The 22,237-nt window shown below is 41.1% G+C and overlaps 1 protein-coding gene across 1 annotated transcript in view; it reads left to right on the forward strand.

The window, feature by feature from the left end:
* The window catches only part of LOC124616492, a 61,334-nt gene extending 42,578 nt beyond the window's left edge, over positions 1 to 18,756 (forward strand). The window contains exons 2-3 of the mRNA XM_047144804.1: positions 15,572 to 15,651; positions 18,427 to 18,756. Coding sequence (XP_047000760.1) covers positions 15,572 to 15,651; positions 18,427 to 18,756 — 410 coding nt within the window. The remainder of the gene's footprint in view (positions 1 to 15,571; positions 15,652 to 18,426) is intronic.
* The last annotated feature ends 3,481 nt before the right edge of the window (positions 18,757 to 22,237 follow it).

The raw sequence follows: 22,237 nt of genomic DNA on the forward strand, positions 1-22,237 counted from the left end.
AATATGTTATGGTAAAATATGACTGTAAAAATTGTATATCTCTTAGCACTCAAGCTGCTAAAAGGGGCTACTGTCAATTTTGTTGAAATTACGACATAGCATGCGTAATACAGAGCTATGGAAAAAGAGCGTAGCACGAATAAAACCTCTGCCAAGGCAGAAGCAGATATTAAAACAGGGGCATTTACTCATGTGACACAAACGGATTGAATGAAGCTATTACAATTCTTATTTAGCAGCTAGTGATCAACAACTAACTGAAATAAATATAAAAAATTATTTTGTTTGTACTGTGGCAGTCTATCCTGAATCCATTACTAATAGTAGCATTTGATGTGCAATCATTATGTCAACAGTTTCTGATGCTGTAACTGTCTCTGAAAAACGTGTTTAATATTGCATATACAGCGTTCTGAAGAAATATTATTCTTACAGTTCGCTTTTGTAGAATCAAGGATTTCTTTCTAACTGGTGTGTTATTACAGAAAATTATCCCATAATTATTTACTGGAAATATGCAGCATATTTCAGGAGCCTGAACCGTTTGTTTCCAAGCTCTGTAACATGCTTCTTTCAGTTCATAAATTCATACACTCAGAAATTGGGAGTTCTCTACTTACTGACTCCTGTTCATGTGCTACATCGATTGTCTGAATGACTGTTTGTTGTACAGAACTGAATGTATTGTGTTTTCTCAAAATTTACAGAAAGATAATTTTCAGAAGATTCAAAATTCCATAAAACAAAATTTCATGTGGTGGTAATGAAATTTCAAACAGACTTTTGAAGAATTGTTCTGTACAGTTCATTGTTATCAACTGCGCATCGTGATCAAATAGTCCAGTAACTATCGAATACACATTATTTGTTTCAGCTTGAGAATTGCCTTCAGCAAAGTTATCAATCAGGGTTTTGCTATCCTGCTGCACTCTAACTGGAAAATTACCTCTAAAATCAGGTTGAAGCAACCAAATAATGATTCCAGATTAGTTTTTCATTTCAGTATGGCACGATATATTACGACTGCTGATGAGTTGGCGCTTTTGGTCTCCACACAACGAACTATGCAAATGTTTGTCAAATAAGATGTATGCATGTTTATTTCTAAAAGGTTTTAAGTGTAACAGGTGTTTTCCATTAGACAGATTGAATTAAACCTTTTTATTAATGAGGAACTGGAGTGGCCTAAATACAGTTCACTAATGGGCTAGTTCTTATCTGCAAGTCTGATTGCATTTTTATGTTGTTCAACCCGAGGAAGCCTTATTTCTGAGCTTGTTTTAAATGTGATTAATGCATTTGATAAGGAACTGTTTGCAAGTATTTGGAAGAAATATTTAAGCTTCAATTCTGATGGACATCAGTAATCAGCTTCCGCTTCAAGATTATATAAATATGAAGTGTTTCTAGTATCAGTCAGGCAGACTCATTTACAGCACTTCTGAGGAAGCTAAAAGCTCATCCTTTATTTGTTTCGTGAGATAATATAACCCCTTACGAATCGTGGTCCGACTTCTTGCAAAACAGAAACTGTAATTTTTCCCATATACTTCTGACTTCATGTAAGACACCAGCTTCACTATACATCTCTTTCAAATGCTTAAGTAAGCAACGAGATGACAATACTGTTTTATACAGCTGTGGTACGTGTAACAGTCCAGTTGCATCACTTTATTGGTTCTCATGAGTGGCGATCTTCCAATCAAAACAGATAACGAAAGTAGCCTTTTAGGTGACTGCGATATTTCCGGTTAAAAAGCCAAGACATACAGAGAATTTCATCAGCACTTGTAAGAGGTAAACAACACCTGAATACTTTAACTGAGAACTGTCGTTACGAGGCGTATTCAAGCAATGTGAGTATACATTGCAAAAAATAAATAAATAAATAAAATGGGAACACTGTACTTAGAAGAAAATACTTTAAATCTAAACTTTTAGGTTTATTACCACTATCATTGCTTAGAGTTTTTGTAGTGCAATGTGTTTCCTGCTGATTTGAGGTCTCTCAGTCTTTCTCAACGAACCGAAATAGAACGAAAATATAAAAATATGTAGGAGAAATGCAAAGAAAGAAACTTGTAAAGGTGCAATTGCTTACTATGTGAAGTGTAAACAGGAAGCGAGAGAAAACTTTGTAGTTTCTAATAGCAAACAGATTCGTTGTGAATAACTGGATTGCGGAATGCCTTCATATTAAATGCCCAAATCTGAAGAGACACTGAATGAAGAACTAAAATAATGATAAATGAAGAATACAGTAGTTCGCACATATGTTGAATGTAGCATCAACTTCGAATCAATTAAAGTCAGTGGCATCTGCTTATATCAAGCAGGATATATTTCAGTACAGTGTCAAATATGCTACTGTCAGACCGTTTTACAAGAAACATACTAAGATATATATTAATAGGTGCTAATCAATCTCCCTACTTACCGCCATCTCGAAAATAGTGCAAGAAATTATGTACACAAGAGGAATAAATCACTAATTTCAAAAACAGCCTTGGCTATTCTCAATATGGATTTCTAAATGCTCTCTACAAAGGGCATATTATTTTTCATTCCCAAACAAAATTTTGCAAATTTTGAAGTGAGAAAATTCTGACAAATGGTATTTTTTGTGCCTTGGCTAGAATAGCTTACAATATTCTTCCAGAGATGCTAAAATATTACGCTACAAGAACTCTCTGGCAGCTGGGTTTCAGTCTATATAACTAAAAAGTTAAAAGTGTCACAGTTAAAAACCTAGGAAGTGTACAAAATGTAACAGCATCTTCAGAATGGGATTTTCTCTGTTCTAGTCCTTTTTATATATTACCGACATACTTTCACATATATAAGAAGCAGTAGCAGTTCTCATTCCTAAGGGTGCGAGGAGAAATATTTAACCTAATGGAGAAAATTCAAAGCTTGAACATGTAAAGTTATTAAGAAATTTTATAACTGGTCGTCTGTAGATGAATTTTAACTAATTTTGATATAACACAATACATACATTTGTAAGCTATAAGCGGTATGATCACACTGTTAGAAGTATCGTAGGACAGTATGTCCATATATGAGAAAAAAAATTCGAAGTTCTTTGGCATTTGTATTGGTATGAAGCTGGACTGATGGTGAGGTGTTCAGATTTGTCTCAAAGTCTGAGCACTGCAACTTTTACGGCAGAATCATGGAAATGACAATGTCAACCCTTTTATGATTTGATCCACTAACACTTTGTGTCATCATGTTCTGGGGAAAGTCGTCAGCGGGAAGAAAGTGTTTTGGGCATCGAAGTGTGTAACAAGGATGGTATGATGAGAGCAAGTTCTCTCATTGGTCATAGTGACAAGAGCAGATACTTTCAGTGGACAAAGAGATAACAGCGTTACAGAACAGTCTCTCGTTGATGAAGTTTGTGATCAGTCAGTCGTAATTCGACAACAAAAACATTCATAAATATAACACAAGAAGCAAAAATGATTTACACTATCATTAAATCAAATCGAAGTGGCATAGACAGCAATGAGATGTTCAGTCATAAAAACTTATGACTACTTCCCACTGATCAAAAGAATTTCATAGAGAATAAATTAACTGCTCACACAAATTGAAACAATATCTGCTTGACAGCTCCTATTGCATAGAAGCATTTTTGAACTTGTAGTTACATAGTATGTGTGTGTGTGTGTGTGTGTGTGTGTGTGTGTGTGAGGGAGAGAGAGAGAGAGAGAGAGAGAGAGAGAGAGAGAGAGAGAGAGAGAGAGAAGGAGAGAGAGAGAGAGGGAGGGAGGGAGTTTGAACACAAATGTTCAGCAAATTGCCATATTTTCGCTTGAAAGTGTACCACATTTACAAAATTTACGCATTCCATTTTATAGCTAGAGATTACCATTATTATCCAAAGAATTTGCAAATGTCTAACTAACTAATGTTGACAATATGACATAAAAAACAATAAACTTAAAATGTAGGACATTGAATCCTGCGCTATAACTGTACACTGCAGATGGATGAGCATATTCCGTGTTCATTAACACAAATTTGCTGCAGTCATTAGATATATATATCTAATGTAACATGTTTCTGAGCGCATGGTCGGCAACTAGATGTCAATGATGGAAAATATTAAAGAAATCGTATGGATAGACGATTCAAGGAAAACGCTCAAGGAAACGTGCGAAGGACTGACAAGCATTGACAGTCGTTGCATCGCCTGGCTAGACGTTTTCTGCACCCGTGTAATCCCAGTACGCTTCCTCGTAAGTTTTCCTGACTGTTGTAAGACGCTCTTTCAGTAACCTTAAATGTGGAAGTTGCTAGAACTGACTTCAAGAATTCGGCACGGTGTAGAGTGATCTATATCCTCTTTACGAAATGGTGTGCAAGTCCCCGACCTCGATATGTTCCAAGGCAATCTTAACCTCCAGTTGAACGTGAATCACAAAGTTTCGACAAACGAGATGAAATGGGAGCATGGCATCGTTGGCCGGGTGGACCCTTCCGGCGAAGTTCGGCAGCCAAGTGCAGGTCTCATTTCAGTCGACGCCACATTGGGGACTTGCCCGCCAGTGATGAGGATGAAATGATGACGAGGACAACACAACATCCAGTTCCCGAGCGGAGAAAATCTCCAACCCGGCCGGGAATCGAAACTGGGCCCGCTTGCATGGGAGGTGAGCACTTTACCACCCAGCTAAGCAGGCGGACAAAGCTTCGACAGAGCTTCTTGAAGATGTGCGAATATCAGCTGCAACAATCTAATGAATGCCACTCAATCTAGGATGAATCTGAACGAGAGTGCTTCCCGCCCGTTCCTCCCCCTGCCACCGCTAATTATCTGCCCTTATATTATGGCTCTGAACACAGTGGGACTTAACATCTCAGGTCATCAGTCCACTAGAACTTAGAGCTACTTAAACCTAACTAACCTAAGGACATCATGCCCGAAGCAGGATTCGAACCTGCGACCGTAGCGGTCGTGCGGTTCCGGACTGCAGCGCCCTGAACCGCACGGCCACCGCAGCCGACGCCCTTATATTAGAGTCTCAAGACCTACGTCTAAAGGCATTTGCCATCCTGCATTTACCAAGTAGTGCAGTATGCTTTTATAGTCTTTTTTCAACATAAGGCCGACAGATGTCATAACGCAGTTCCTGATCTGCGCACATTTGAATGTCAAGCAACACAAGAGACAGTGTCACTAATTTTTACCGCTATATGCGAAAGCCACGTGCTAACATGTAACGGGGAAAATACTTTGAAACATGGTGTTCTGGAATTTATCCGCATTATGTTTGAATGTTCAGTAGGGCTTGTGGGGAGAGGAGGCAATTATCTTCTCCCAGAAAACAAAGGGCCACAAAGAATAAAGGGAAGCCTCTATAAATAAATATCACCTGTCACACTGCCTTTAGCCCGAAGTAAAATGTGTCTATTGATTAATCGTCTGGAGCAACTCTCGAATTAAAACAGGTGTGCAAGGTCAAAGAACGCTTACATTTTTCATGTAAAAATGCGAACTCGTGAAACTGCACTGTGACAATCCGTTCGTAAAGGTGAAAAAACCCAAGGCACGTAGAATGTCAACTTTGTCGTTTCTATTGTATAGAATCCTGAAACAAAGTGAACGAATAATATGAACGACCATATTATTCCCGCCGTGATTGTGTACAGTGTGTTTCAGGAGGAACATCAAAAATTTTAGATTATTTCGAATGAGATATCGCATGCAACACGTGTCCAACTTTTATTGGATGCAGAGATTCAGCTGTTAAAATGCAACGCAAACAAACGCTCAGAGCTGTCAAACTCTCTTATGCTTACTTTCTAGGAGAAATCTAATGCTGCAGATTATGTCCGAGAAACGTGACCATTTTTACCGATTAATGTTTCTGGAAATGTTTGGTTTAGCTCATGCGTCACTCGACGGCTAAAATGTACATATATGCTCTTGTATCCAAAGCAACCATGCTCATTTAAGAGAAAGGATAGACAACACGATGCGATAATGCAAAATGCTGTCACCTGACTGTGTATCATACTACACAGTACGTTAATAGAAAAACGTTTTTTGAAAATGCGTCTCCACAAAGGCATGTGCGAATTTGTTGCACCACAGATGTGACTTACGAGTGTTATTGATACCATCACGAATGAAAATAGCTTCATCAGTAAAAAGCATCCACTGGATTCCTCGGTAATCTGTAACTATTGATTTCATATTGTTCGGCATCACAGTCTTAATAAATTTGACGAAGAACTTTGTCCCACCTGTCTGTATGTTAAATTGCTTTATTGGGCACTACCGGAGTCGGACATGATCCACACTCAACTGCATCTATAGATGTATCCACATCTGTTGCTATAGATATAGTTGGGAATGGGCTGTGCCCGTATCCAGTAATGCAGATTATAGTATTCAATATATGTTATAAAAGTAACGTATAATGTGCGAACCGCAAAAACTTAGAAACGAGGGCCCCACGTACGATCAAGGGAGTTACGTGATGTGGTAGCCACTTACCCGCCATCCACGAAGAAGGTTCCCGTTTTTACCTTGGGCACTACCGGAGTCGGACATGACCCACACTCAACTGCATCTATAGATGTATCCACATCTGATGCTATAGATATAGTTGGGAATGGGCTGTGCCCGTATCCAGTAATGCAGATTATAGTATTCAATATATGTTATAAAAGTAACGTATAATGTGCGAACCGCAAAAACTTAGAAACGAGGGCCCTACGTACGATCAAGGGAGTTACGTGGTGTGGTAGCCACTTACCCGCCATCCACGAAGAAGGTTCCCGTTTTTACCTTAAGGGCGTATTTTGAAGACATAAGGACTGAGGAGTTTCACCCTCTACAAATTTCTAGAACAGTCAGGAACATTTGAGAGTATTAGAGAACTTTCCAGAACATTAGAGAGAATTTGGGAGCGTTACATAACATTCCAGAATATTCCGGACTGATTCACAGCGATCCCGGATGTCCTAGAGTGTGCGGGGATAGTCTGGAACATTCGAGAAGACTCTAGAATGTTCGTGAATATCCAGGAACATCCCAGATCACTGTGGAACATTCCAGAAAATTCTCGAATGTTGTGGAATGTTCTGGAGTATTGTGGACGTTCTGGAATTCGCCACTGGTGGGGCTACCAAGAGGTATATAAAGCAAGACCCGTTGTGGTTTCGAATGCGAGTTTCTTATTAGTGACGAAGAGCGGAACCGAAATGTAGTGCAGTGAGTGAATAAAAATAATAAAGTGTGAGTAGTCGAAGCGGTACAGTGACTGAATATAAACAGAAAATAAAGTGTGAAAAATGTGTAAAGCGTACTTAGTGTACTTGTCAACAAAAAGTTGATTTGATTTATATTTTAGACAATGCCCAAACGTAAATGAGGTGGAGGTCTTGCCAGTTCTGAAGCGAAACGGAGAAAATAAAAAAGAACAGTAAAGAAACTAAACAGACGAAGAGCGCGAAGCACGTTCAAGTTCCCAACGAACGAGAACGAGCACCATGTGAAGCAGAAAATCCGAAGAATAACGAAATGAACGGACTAGAGTATGTGACGCAATCGACGGACGAGAAGAAGTAAACAGTACAATCCAACAAATGAAGCATTCCACTGCATCCCGATGAAAGAATATAACAAACACAAAAACATCATAATCGAAAAAATGGATAAAGTCTGCCAATTTCGCAAAGCGAATAATTCAGTACAGGAACACCATGATACTGTTGCATGAATGGAAAAATTCGATTACCGCCACTGGAACCGCCTCCAACTATAAGTAGCTTACTCTGTAGTAGGAAAGTAGAAAAATTTATACATGTATACCCCGGATAAGAAAATTAAAAACGTTGTCCATAAACATTGTTAATAGTTAATAGAATTTGTTATTAATAAAAATTATTTGCTTGTTCTCCTCTAACAAGTATTATAAATAGTTACAATATGTTTTCAATAAAATCGTTTTGCCTCTTATACTTTAAAGTTCATCCTTTTATTCCAGCTACCACTCAATCTCATATCAACTACCTGAGAGAAGCCGAGTACCCCAGGTAGTTTAATATACTAGCTGGTGGAACAATGTCCTTCTTCAGATGTGTAATTATCCAACGGTACTGTACACACCCTTATATGGCAAGAGGTGATAACACGTAATGAACCCTGGAACATTATCATCGTCTTGGTGGTCTCGGAGTTAGGGTGTGGAGAGGTATGTTGCATTTTCGTACTGACCTCCAACCCGTAGAATACGGTACGCGCAGCGGTCAACGTTATTTCGGCATTGCACTTCTTTTCCGTGCGGATTTCATTGGTTCGTTCAACCCAGACATCATTTCTGTGGATGTCAATGCGGGACCGCATAGTTGAGTGCTGATGGAGTTGCACTTGGAACGAATCTACTGATCTGCCTTTTCCGCAAACTTAAATCCCATCGATCATGTAAGGAATGCATTGAGAAGACGTACTGCAAAATGGTCACGTGCACCAACGACCATCCACCAGTTTCCAGGATGATATTTTCACTCTGCAGCGGAGAGTGCGCTGTTATGAAACCGTCCTGGCAGGTTAAAACTGTGTGCCGGACCAAGACTCGAACTCGGGACCTTTGCCTTTTGCGGGCAAGTGCTCTACTATCTGAGCTATCCAAGCACGGCTCACGCCCCGTCCTCACAGCTTTACGTGGTAAAGCACTTACCCGAGAAAATCAAAGGTCCCGAGTTCGAGTCTCGTTCTGGCACACAGTTTTAACCTGCCAGGAAAGTTTCACCCACCAGTTGTCAACCGCACTGCTTGGGGAATGATACGTCCTACGACAATAATCCCTTGCCAGCCCTGTGACCAGAGGTGGACCACGTTGCAGAGGTTGTATTGCCATTCGCGGTGATTACACATACTTTTGCCGGCCGTTGTGGCGGAGAAGTTCTAGGCGCCTTAGTCCGAACCGCGCGCCTGCTATGGTTGCAGGTTCGAATCCTTGCTCGGGAATGGATGTGTGTAATGTCCTTAGGTTAGTTAGGTTTAAGTAGTTTCTAAGTCTAGGGGACTAATGACCTCAGATGTTAAGTCCCATAGTGCTTAGAGCCATTTTGAACCATACACATCCTATTACGAAACATATTCCGCCTTTGTGATGTCAGGTGGCCATCACAACTCGTGGTGTCTTTGAATGAAAGTTTCATCTCTGTGCGTTTCGTGGAGTAGTTTTTTAATTTACCTTCTATACTGCAATGTAGCAGTTCTTTCTAGGTATGGTCCAAGTTTCACCGAGCAGTGTTGCTTGGTTGTGACACATCATGCTATAGTTTCTTTCATTCATAAATTTTGCACGCCATTGTATTTATTTATAGCACTAACTGCCGATTTTGTGTTTAATTTTGAAATGACTACGTGTCATATGGTATCCAGTAAAACGGTGGAACGAGGTAATAACCAAATTAATGACCATTATCTTTGAGTTTTCTCACACGGATGGCGCGTAGTGTTGCACACTTTTATTCATTGAGCATTGAAGCCGTTTCGTCGACAATGGGGAAGTGAAAACGCAACCATCTTTCGCTAACTCTTCGTCGAAGGCTGTACGTCCAAATTCCAATCTTCTCTCTCTGCCCTGTCTGTGTCTAATGGGGGTGTAAAAGAAATACCTATCATTTCACATTTCTACTGAACAATGTTACCTCATTCGTTACCTATGTGTTCTAGCCTTTTCCTGCGATCGTTGGTTGAGGAATGTGCAACTGATTACTTGAGAGACAGAATGTCACGAGTTATTGTACAACGGAAGTCACTTGCCGATCGATCTGACACAAAAGCAAAACAGGATTATTGTTAATAAAGTAATATTACAGGCTCTAAGCCAACCTGTTTTTCAGTCACAAAAGATTCCTCTGATGCGATTGTCTGTTTTGAAGAGTATGTGGCGAACGGGCTTAAGTGCTATAGGAAAATGTGGCCAGTGGTGTCTGACAGCAAGTTCCTACTTGCTTTGAAAATAATTTCGATAGTTATTTAGTGCTTGTATATCGAAAGTTGGGTCCCAATTATCGATCAGCGTTGAAGTGCGTAAGTGCAATGGTCTTTATAAAAGAAAACTTTGATCATAAAAGTCGAGTGAGAGCAAAACTCGTTCATTCCTATGAATTCCTGATACAACTGATCGTTGACATCGGCCACGGTGCTCAACGATAATGCCATCTCAGTGTGAGCAAGGAGCTAGGGGTCTGCACCCGGTTATACACTCCTCTGTAAAACTTAAGGTCGACATAGCTACAGTAACATAAGATATTAACCACATGATGAAAATGAACGAAAATACTGGGGCGTGTAGCCAAAGGTCTCCCAGTCGTGCACAGAATGTTAGACGTAACTTGAAGTAAGCCTGCCCATAGTGGGAAAAGGGGCAGCACGAGGCAGTTGAAGGAACGAGAATAAGAGACAGTGTGTGTCAGTAAGCGTACAGTTACGATGCATTGGGATGGTGTTCTTCTTTACAACATTTGGAATATTTCACACTAGGGAAAATGATAGGAAAACTGGAAGATGGACAAACTGTGACAGGTGTAGCTCAGGAGTTTGGTATAGCATTGTCTTACGTGGAAGTGGTTCGTTCCGAGCTCCCGACACCGCTTACCGAAGGAGAGGAGATGACCGACAGGGTTAACCACAGCAGCAGGTGACCGCTACGTAGTGCAAAAGGCAAGAAGAGACACGCGACAGGCAGCGGGTGCAATTGCAACCACATTTAACAAGTCTGTGTGACACCCAATCTGACCCTCTGGAGGGGGGGGGGGGGGCACTGCGGCTGCATAGGAGTGTTCTATTTATCCGTTGATGAGTACGCTGTGTTACGTTGACATCATCACACGATGGTATGTATCCAGAGAAGGGACGACAACGCATAATCCACCCAGTTGCATTGATGGACAGCATCGTTTTCGTGGTCCAAGCCTTAGAAGGCATAATGTTGCACAGGCGTACTGACCTCCAAATCTGTATTCGCCGAATACCCTCTAGTTCAAAGAGTTCCTACAACGGAGATGCTCGAGGCGGTCGCTCACCGCTGTCAAAAAAACTTCCACAAAATTTAAGTCGGGGCGGAATGCACCGCTGAAGAAAGTATACAGTGTCAGGATAACGTTGACCAGTGAGAGTACCCTGTTAACAGTTTGCCTTCGATCTTGATGGGCGGAAGATTTGTGATCACTGTGGCCCCTCATTTTTCATTCGGTGTTCGCGGTGGAAGTTAAAGGTTTGTTTTGAACATTTATTGATGGTCGGCGATGTCCGTTTTGTGAAGTGTAGTACATACATCAAAAAATGTTCAAATGGCTCTGAGCACTATGGGACTCAACTGCTGAGGTCATTAGTCCCCTAGAACTTAGAACTAGTTAAACCTAACTAACCTAAGGACATCACAAACATCCATGCCCGAGGCAGGATTCGAACCTGCGACCGTAGCGGTCTCGCGGTTCCAGACTGCAGCGCCTTTAACCGCACGGCCACTTCGGCCGGCAGTACATACATCCCATAGGAGGTTGATTTCTGCTCCTCCGGGAAATTCGCTATTCTGTCGCTGTCCTGATGCACATGGTACGCCATTAGCAGCTACTATTTTTCCTATCATAGCTGCTAACACAACACTTTCAACTAAGCCTTACTAAAATTGAACCACCGACCTCAGGCTCAAGATGTCCCCTGTCAGTTCAACTGGAAACACCAATGTTTGGAGCGAAAGACTGGACCTTTCCACACCGGATGGGCAACGTCTCAGTGGTGGTGTCAGAACAGAACTGCCAGCACGGCGCCTTTCGCTCAGGGCTTTGCAATGCACCGGCTCAGCTGACAAAAGCATGAAATTAACTGTAATCTTACTTCCACGTAGAATTCTCCCTTTCCTCACGAGGTTCATTGACTGCCTCTTCCTGACAAAGAGAACCCAGAAACCACAACATGAAAACACCTTCCGCTGAGAAAAATGCAAAGCTGCACTCCTAGCAAATGTGCCCAGTACATTATAAATAAAATTATCCATGAATATGAACCAATAGCGTGCACCGATATGCGACATTAATGTCACAATGTCGTTTGGTAAAGCGTTAAAAGGACGTTCCTTCAGAGCAACGAATAGCCAAAATCAGTCACTCAAGCAGCTCCACGAAGGTGATACACAGCACATAAACTAACAGTACTCTACTTAGTGACTACACTTTAGCCTCACTAAAGATACACGAGATAACTTGAAACGCCTTTTTAGACTTTGGAGCTTCTGAGAGTAGTTTGTTTGTTATGTTATTTGTCATTTTAGACTTAGTTTCTTGACATCCAGTCATATGGAATACTACAAACTTTACATTTTACGAGACAGTCATCAGTTTGCACTTACGCTTTATGGAGAACAAATGATGGGGCATTATAAGCTGAACGTTGAATTGAATAAAAATGTAACTGAACGTCAATCTTGTAAAATAAATAGAAGAAAGGGAAAAAGGGATGAAGAATCAAAGAAAAAGTACTGTTACAGAGTTAAACTTGTAAATAATGTAGGGCACCAAATTATGGGATACTGAAGTTAACGGTATACATGAATACAGTGAGAGGTGTAGTCTGACCTAGTATTATTTCAAGCTACTAAAGGTATAGTTCGTATTTGAAGTGGAGAAGCGTGTGGCATATGATGCGGCAGGTAGTTAGATAATGTGTCTTAATAATTTGATGAAAACTCTGCAGAATGATATATTTTGGCAACAAAAGTGTGAAAATATGGAATGTGGCGGCACTAAGATCATTGAGCCTAATTTTGCAATGTTACAAATCTGCGCCATTAATAAAAATTGATAATTGCGAAACGGAGGTAAGCAGCCCTTTTCATGTTTATATAATAATTTATTGCATCACGTAATTTTCACATAATCGGCTCTGGCAATTTGTCGTGATATGTAACAGTTCTAGTTATGCACTTTGAACATCATGAAATCGTGCAACTAGTGTCATTTAACAAACTCGAAGAGAGAGAGAGAGAGAGAGAGAGAGAGAGAGAGAGAGAGAGAGCGAGGGAGAGGGGGGTGGGGGAAACAACGACGCTCCACGTAGGAATTATCCGAAAGGGACGGAAATCGGTAATGTGATAAACAGTTTTATACAAACAAATTATTACAATTTCAGAAAGAAATAAAGTTTGTTGCGACGTCCGTGGTGTGGTGCTGCGGACGATCGTCTAAAGAACATATTACCGGAACCTACTGACGAGGTTAACGGGAGGTTGTCAAGCTGAAGTACTTGGGAAAGGTATTGGTATTTTCGCTCCACGACCACACCTCGGTTCAGTCTGCCCAGGATAGAAATATGATGCTTCTGTAATTTACAAAATTTTGTCTGACCTCAAACATTTTCCTGACGTAGCCTCCAGTGGATTCTCCCTCTTTCATCGGATGAAGCAACCATTGTGTGCTATGCATTTCCAGAATCCAGAATGATGATGAGGTGTTGTTGCAGATAGAACGCTGCTTCAGCAACCAGAGGCAAATCTCCTACAATGAAGATTACTATTACATCATTCCTTGTCGGGAAAAATATGAGGTAGTGAAGGATAAATACTTAGAGGCCTAATACCACAACCAACTTTCAAGGTCACAGCTTCAATTTTTTTCGAGATGCTAATTAAAGGTTTATTACAGCCCGTCGTGAACAGGCTCGTAACTCATATCCACTTGCACACACGGTCACTCAGTCAGAAAACTCTTTTCCAATAATCTTTTCGCAACAGAAAGTTGAAGACTGTACGGCCATCCTTCTATCTACCATTGACCTGGGTGGTGAGGACACTATAGACATAATAATACATTTTTTTAATATGTGAGTTACATAGAACTGACGTACGTAACAGCTTGAATCTAATGTAATTCGCAGCCAGAAAGTAATTTCTGCGTAATGATAGACATCATTTACTTTTTAACTTTGTGCAACTGCTTACCCATAAACACCGTGCTGTGTAAAGTGAGCGAGTGAGACAACGCGTCCAAGAAAACACGTACCGCTGCTGCCAAAGCCACGCCTATTGCGCAACCTATTTGCGATAGCGCTGTTTTCCGCAATCACGTCAAAATTAATACGCTTTGAAGTGTTTGATGTATTCCAATAGTAGTGATAACTAAATCTTCAGTCAGAGAACGTTTAAGCCTTATCTGTCGGTATCTCTGCTTCTATTTTGCTCTATCAGGATTCGTGACGCACAAAACGGGTATTTAAGCTCGCCAAAAACGAGGGAGGGTCATCTAGACGGACCGCAGAGAGCGACCATCATGAGGGGTAAGTTCTCGGAGCTGGCCTCCTGCAAGCCGCATACGATTGAACTTTTAACGCACCTGTCAAAGCACTAAATTTTGTAACGTACTAAGACTTTACTTGTGCGGGGCTCCAACGGTTCTCGGAAATTGACTGACGTAAGACAATATGCCTCAAAATTCCATCGAAGCTTCCGTTTACCACAAATTTGATACCTGATATCTTGAGAAAGGCTATACTAGAATTGCCTCGAGAGAAACGGAACTTTTCATGACTAATGTCCTCCTAACTTATGTATTATGGAACTAAGTAAGAATTTGTCGTATCGACGTTAGTGAATAAAAGGCCAAGGAAGGCAGTAGGTTATTCATGCGGCTTATGAGCTAGGACAACAAGATACTTGAGTAATACAGTAAATTTATGACATTCATTTCGATGTCGACTCAAGTACTGCTTTCTATACGAAGTTGAAACTTCGAACTCTGTTTTACTTTAAGATTCCGGAAATTAAATATTGTTTTTGTAATACGTGGTATAGAGTCAGTTAAGGGAGCATGCAGCCTGTAATAGTGGGCTGTGAATTTTTTTGTCTTGTTCGAAGTATAAAAAGGTAGTTAGACAACCGATGCCATTTGCTTAATTACCATGTTACGATCACAGTCCCTAATGTAATCGGTAGCCTAGAATGCAGTGTGAGAAATAATATGTGGGAGTGCATTGAAAACAACAGATTTACAAGGTGGTTAAAAATGTTCTCAATGGACTACAAGCTACCACCGCAAGAGAGCAGCTATAATGTTTGCATTGTTTTGGAATTCATTTAGTTTTATACTCATGCGGCTAAATGTAACGATTCACCAAAGACATCAGTTTTCACCGATTTTTAAGGTATTATTAATGAGCAGGTCATTGCTATAATTCAATTTGACTTTGATCTGAGAACAGGGTTCGTTTGTGAAACAAATAACGACTGATGAGAAGACACATACACAAGCAGGACTCTCCCTTCCCGGGGCTATGTCAGCCCGTATTCTAAAGATAAGAAAATATTTCATTAAATTCCATTCCGTTTGCTGTACACCACGACTGTGTGATAAAAATTTATAACAACTTTAAAACTATTCGGTACACTCCATTAAGAAATTTTTTTTCATTTATAAGCAATTATCAATCGATCTAACACCTACATCGTTCTCAATGTATTGAGATCACTCCCTGTAATTTCGGTAAGACGTAATTTTGCCAGTTTGCCGTATAAGCAGCGAGACCTTAAACTTATTTCCTTTGCAGGTGTTTTCCTGATTGCAAGCTGTCTGCTGGCTTCGCTGCTGGTTGTCAGCCATGCAGCGACTCTCAGACAGCGCCATATGGTAAGAATTTTCTTCGGCAGAAACTGAGTTATCAGTCTTCTCACTGCCATCAACAGTTTAAATGTTTCAGGACGTAAGATGTTTTTCTCTAGGTTCGTCTCGATTTCACAGAAGTTACTAGGTTTCTCAGCTGTTTTGTAATCTAACTCGCGCGAAAACAGGGGTCTTTTGTCACAAACGAGATCTGCTTCCACAAAAATATGTAGTTTGCATGCTACTTCTGTATTATAACCGTATACAGTGTGTTATGCGAGAACGAATCAATAGACGTAGTAAGAAAACTTTGTCGCATTTCACAAAGATTTTACATAACTTATACTTACGAACAGACGCAGGATGATTCACAAACGAGATTTTTTCCAGCGAAGACGCAATTAAATTGACTTATCTCATGCTGTCAGGAACGAGTCGAATGAGAAAAGCTTTTTCTATGTTTTTCTGAAAGTGAATATTTTTTTATCAACACATCAGAATTGGTTGTATGAAACAATTGAACAGAAAAATTTTACTACAGTGAAACCTGTGTCACTTCTAACAGGCCTCATGTGGACTGTTGGCAACATGAATATGAAGTTGAGACGCGAGAAACAGACGTAGCTAAAACAAGACATAATGTGCCGTCGGACTTTGCGGTGAGTGGTTGTAAAACGTCGCAAGAAATCTGCGGAAGCAGTCACCCGTCAGTTGCGAAGTACTAAGTGAGGTCAGACTGGCACTGACTGCGCTGATGAAGTTAAAAACAATGGGACACAATGGTCAAACCGTTTCTCATAAGTCACACTTCTATAGTCACTACAGTCCGTCGACTGAGGTGGTCTAAGAAGCGACGAAACTGGACAGTGGATGACAGGAACGAGTGATATAGAGTGAGGAATCAGGTTAGAACCGCTGGAAGTCCGATGGAAGGGTTAGAGTGTGGCGAATGCATAGAGAACGTTAGCTGCAGTTACGTGTAGTACCAACAGTAAAGGACAGAGGTGGTGTTACGGTATGGGAGCATTTATAGTTCACCCGTGATAGAGGGATGGCGTCCTTGACTATTAACCACAACATCCTGCGCCTCGGATTCGAACCCTGGTCATATTTTGAATAAAAATCGTAAGTATTCATGGCCCAAGGCTTCTGGGATAAGAAGTCACCCTCGTTCTACCAACGGTCTGGTCAAAGAGGGCGGAAGAGTGGACAGATTTTCATGGCAGTCTCTTGCTCTTGGGACGGGAAACTGTCCCTAAATGGCGGAAGAATCAGCAATGATCGACTGCATGAGGATGCTAAAGGCGATGGATAGTACTGCGTTAAAGACAGATAATGTGTATCCACAGGACGTGTGGCCTGTTACTTGAAAAAAAGGATCATGATGTTCTCTCCATTGGGAAAGAGTCCGGATTACTCCCGCGTTCGGATCTCAGGAGGAGATTGCGAAGGGGGAGGTGACCGTGAGTAAAAGATGGAATAACCACCGACGAGATAACTTCCTGGGAATCTCAGCATGGAATTCCAGAAGGTTGAACGTAGTGTTAAAGCTAGAAAATTTGAAAATAGAAATGCAAAGGCTCAAACGCAGCTAAACGCGAAGGAATAGAAGGAAGTGTTGAAGGAGAATATGAGCATCATAGTAGAAATGAAGGAGAAGAAAGACTAATTGAGTTCTGCAACAAATTTCAGATGATAATAATGAACACTCTGTTCAAGAATTACAGGAGGAAGAGGCATACTAGGAAAAGGTTTAAAGATGTTGAGGTGGGCACCCATCGTGCACAGATCCGATAGCCAAGCAAAGCAATAGTATGACCCACACGTTCTTGTGAAATGCCAGTTGTGCTTGCAATTTCTCTCTGTGTCATACGACGATCGTCCTGAATCAATCTGTCAACTGGTGGAACTCGGTGGTTGCTGTCCCAAGACCTCCAACTCTTTATCACGCAGGTCAGATGTTCCAGCCTCAACATCTTATTCCCACAACGACGCATAGTACTCACATCTACGCAATCACCATAAACTGCTTTCATTTTGTGATGAATCTCCTTTGGGGTGACACCTTCTGCTGTCAAGAATTCAATGACTGCACGTTGCTTAAATCGCATTGACCGACCGTCTCCGCAGGGCCCTATACTTAACACTGTAACAACACAACCGTTCAATGTTAAGACTTTCCGCCGATTGGAGCTGTAGAGAAGAGGCTACGGAAAAAGCCAGTATCTGCCACATACCGATGCTGCCAACTGTTGAAGGGTTACGAAGGTGGAGGGATCACTTTTCAGTCAACCCTCGTATTTGTGCTTCAGTCCTCCCTCTCTCTGGTGACTCTGTAGCAAATAGATTTCGACCCTGAAGGGCAGTGGTAGATACAGGCAAAGTACGTGTTTATCGAGGGCTACCAACGTCGCCTTATTGAACTCAAAAAGCTTCAGTGCCGCAAATGTGTTGAGATATGTGACTGGTGGCGGAGACAATATCTGATAAGCGAAGTGAATTGTATTTCAAATTCCCTAATATGTCACAGGCTTAACGTCATTGCTACTATCATTTAAAAGGTTTCGTCGAAAAAAATCAGTTTTTTCCAACGTCAGGGCCTTATTTTACATTTTTCTCCCCATACATGAGATCTAGAAGAATTTCGTACTATCCTTCAGCTACATCTCTTAAATTTATCCACAACCTGTGAGTTACCTTCCTGTAAGTTACGGATGTTGACCTTTGTACTAGGAAAAATATCTACTTTTCCTTTTTCGCTCCACTGACAGAAGCTTTTACTGACTGCTTTTCCATTTATAGTTGCTGGTAGCAAACGCGGGCTGCAGCGGTGCGGGAGAGCCGTTCCCCAACCCTGATGACTGCGGCAGCTTCCTGCAGTGCGAGGCGTCGGGCGTCGCAGCGGTCAAGCAGTGCCCCGCCGACCTGCACTTCAACGCGAAGCTCAAAGTATGCGACTACCCGTGGTCCGCCAACTGCAAGGAGGCGGACAGCTCGTCTTCGGACAGTTCTTCTCAAGAAGACGACGATTCCTCATCTGAAGAGGCAGACAAGGCCGTTGCTAAAGTCAGTAAGAAACTAGAGTCAGGTGCACCAGCAAAGAAACTAAAGGCCATTTCTCTTCATGCCTAAGATTGCATTACATTTCTCCATGCGCCACGTCTGACAAAGGTCAGAATGATTCACGTACGTTCAACTAGTTCACCTTTATTGTTTAGTAGTAAAAATTCATGAAAACAGTTCTGTGACAAATGCATCTCTTTCATAAACCGACAGAAAAAACAGAGCGAAACTCGCCGTTGATTATGATAAGGTTAATTATAATACGTCATTAGTCTTTTTGACTTTCTGGACAAATACGTCTGTGATAAAAGACGACTGTAAGAACTCTATATCTCTCTCGACCCAAGCTTTTCAAAGCGGCTACTGCTAATTTTGTTCACTTTTGACGTAACTTGTGCTGTGGAAAATGTAGCATAGCAAGAGTAAAAGTTGTACCTAAGAAATATTAATTTGGTATACGGTTATTTACGCGGCTGTCTTTGTCAGAAGCCAAGAAACAAGTAAATAATAAAAAACTACTGCCGTTATTCATGTGACACAAACAGATTGGTTGGTGTGCTAGAATGTAGCTATTAAAATTGTAATTTAGAATGTAGTGATCAGCAATTATTTGAAATAAATATGAAGAATATATTCTTTGCATTATGTCATTACACGAATAAATGCCTCCCTTGTGTGGTCATCACGTCTGCAGCTGTTCATGCTGTATATGGTACTGAAAAACGTTTTTAACAGTTGGACTGTGAAGAAAAATCTTGTGGAGAAATTTCATAGACAGAATCAACTAATACTAATCATCAGAATAGTGCCTTTATTTCATTTACCAAACTATCTCTTTACATCATTGATTCCTTCAATCTGAACTTGTTCTTTTGAGAGACAACGCAGAGAAGCGTAAGTTATTTGGTTTTTACTTTATGTACATGTGATCAAACTAGCGGGTACTGTGTTGATCTTAATATCAATTGTGAAAACACATTATTTTTGTAGTATGGAAAATGTGTGGTGCTATTATAAATACGCAATTTTACGAAATAGCATGTAACATCATAGAACTGCTGGGAAGGATTACAGGCTGTATAGCTCAAAAGCACTGCACAAAGTGAGGCTACCACCAAGTTATGTTCTAGTGGAATTTCTTTCTCCTCAACTCACGATCGCCTTCGGCATTTCCTATCGCTCCCCATTACTTCATGACATAATTTCCGTTATTACTTCATTCCGAAGGTCCTAAGAAGATATCAAACCGAAATCGACAAAAATTATATTTCAGTAGCACAGTAATGAAGGAAGTATCCCGAATCATCATTACAGAACTGACTTGGAGCTAGAGGAGCACATACCAAGTACTTAAGCTGCCCATGGGAAGCCTCGTCTCTTGGCTTGGGATCACCTCAGAATATCGGCTGGAAAGAACAGAAACGAAATTAGCACAGGCAGTGCCACGAGTGATTAGACTCAGGGAAGATCCAGTGTCAACTGCCAAGGACAAGCAATCACTCTAAATAAAGGACCGTTACTACAGATCATTCTTTTCCCGTCTTCATAAAATTACGCACATCTACTTATTGGTTGGGAGTAGTGTAATGTATGCTACACTTGTAGTTAAATATTATATTTAAATAGCTTAGTTCAGTTTCAGTTTCGTCTAGCATTCAGTGTCCGAGGCAACAACGTTTCATCAGCGAAAATATGTTGTTCACACATTAATATGCCCGCAGTTTAGCTTCAGACAAAAAGAGGCATAAATTCAAGAACGAAGATAGCGAAGTGATGCCACACTTACGTAAACAAGAACAGAAATATTTTAAGAAATTTATTTCCACTTGTAGTTTCGGACACTAGCCGTTCTCAAGTGGATCTACATAACAGATGAGGAGGAACAGACGTAATCGCGCCTGACTGGCCACACACCAAACAAATGCAAAGGATCGAAGGTTCTGTCTGATATCACTTTCCATCAGGGACACTACACTAGCATTGAGCCACTAGTACCGACGTGACTTTTATGGATCGACTGGTTAATGGATAATAAGGGTAGGATTTGGGCAACTCTCCGTCTGTGGTGGCAGTACAAAGTACTTTTTGCCATCAAAATTATGCAAACGGCTGATCCTGTGATGTTGAAGCAGTGGCGATGTTTGGCTTGATATTTTGTTACATGGTCGAGCAGGTGATCCATCGTCACTCGACCATTTTCGTGGCTATTGTCTGATCCAGCGAAAGAAGAAGGGTTGTATCTGTCTTATAAGTGGGTTATGTTTTACTTGGGCATAATTTTGAAGGACTGCATTGTTGGTTTTTAGAGTTGTGGTTCCGGTTATGGTTGCGTGTAACGGGAATGAAGCTCCTAAAATGACCCGTTGTGTAATTTACCAACAAACCCGAACCCTGCTGTTCTGTTCCCTGTGTGATATTTTCAGTAGCAGGTGCAAATGGCAACTATTGGGTTCAGCACAGAGAATAGCCAGTGTGACCCTGTATTTTGAGAGAATTCGGGTTCGCTTCTAATGATCTCCCTGTGGAATTAGGTCGCAGGCTTCTCAGGGCGAAACAAAGTGTGCTTATATGACTCAGGGAACATGTGTTTCTGTTTTTTGTGGCCGAAAGTGACTGACACAGTTCGGCACTGCTGTAATTCCGATTTGGAAAGTAGGATATGTGACTTCCTATTGGGGATACAAATAACATTTCTTGTAACTCTTAAGTGCACAAATTTCTGCAGTGCTACCCAGGCCATTGGGCAGGTCTGGATAGCAAAACAATCAAACTGGTAATATTTACATATTAATGGTACACGCACCCATAACTTCAACCAGGTCCCCCTTTGCGTAATGCATACAGTGATGAGTATCTGACACGAATTTTACGTATCCCAAGAACTCTCCCGGAAGTGCGAGTATGTGGATCTAATGGACAGTGTATAGGAGAGCTTCCTGCAGTTCTGTAATTTCACTGCGCTTGTCAGTGATACGTTTGGTGAGAGTGCGTTTAAACCTCGACTGTGAGTCCGTATTGTCTAGTTGGGTCTTAAAAACGTCTCAGTCGTCGTTTATTACTGATTCCCACATGTGAACAACGAGGGCGGCGGCCACGTTCATAACTGCATGGAGTCGTTTATTACATTTTCGAGACGTGTGAGCTGCGTGGAGGGTATTTCAAGGGCCTCATGGTCCACTTACAAGTCTGCTTGTACCTGAGTAACATGGTCTTTGTCTTTCCTGAGTCTTCCGTAACATCAGCCTCTTTTCTGTCAAATCCGTGGGGCAGATTCCGTGGTAGAGTGCAGCTGCTCCTGAAAACAACGGAAAACTGTTGATAATAGTTGCTGTTTCCATCGAGAATCGTTCAACCCAATCTTCAATGGTGTCATGGGTCTCAGTTTTCAAAACGTGTTGTCAAGTTGTTGAGTTTCATTATCTACTACCCATTCGTTAAGGTCGACTATTCTGTTTCAAAATCACTATGGACGGCTACTGCGTGAAAATAGCCCCACCATTCTAGGGATATGCCTTGAGAGCTTCTACCACTTTGTATCTGCCTACCAAGC

The sequence above is a fragment of the Schistocerca americana genome, chromosome 5 (genome assembly GCF_021461395.2).
Source record: "Schistocerca americana isolate TAMUIC-IGC-003095 chromosome 5, iqSchAmer2.1, whole genome shotgun sequence".
NCBI classification, from domain to species: Eukaryota; Metazoa; Arthropoda; class Insecta; order Orthoptera; family Acrididae; genus Schistocerca; species Schistocerca americana.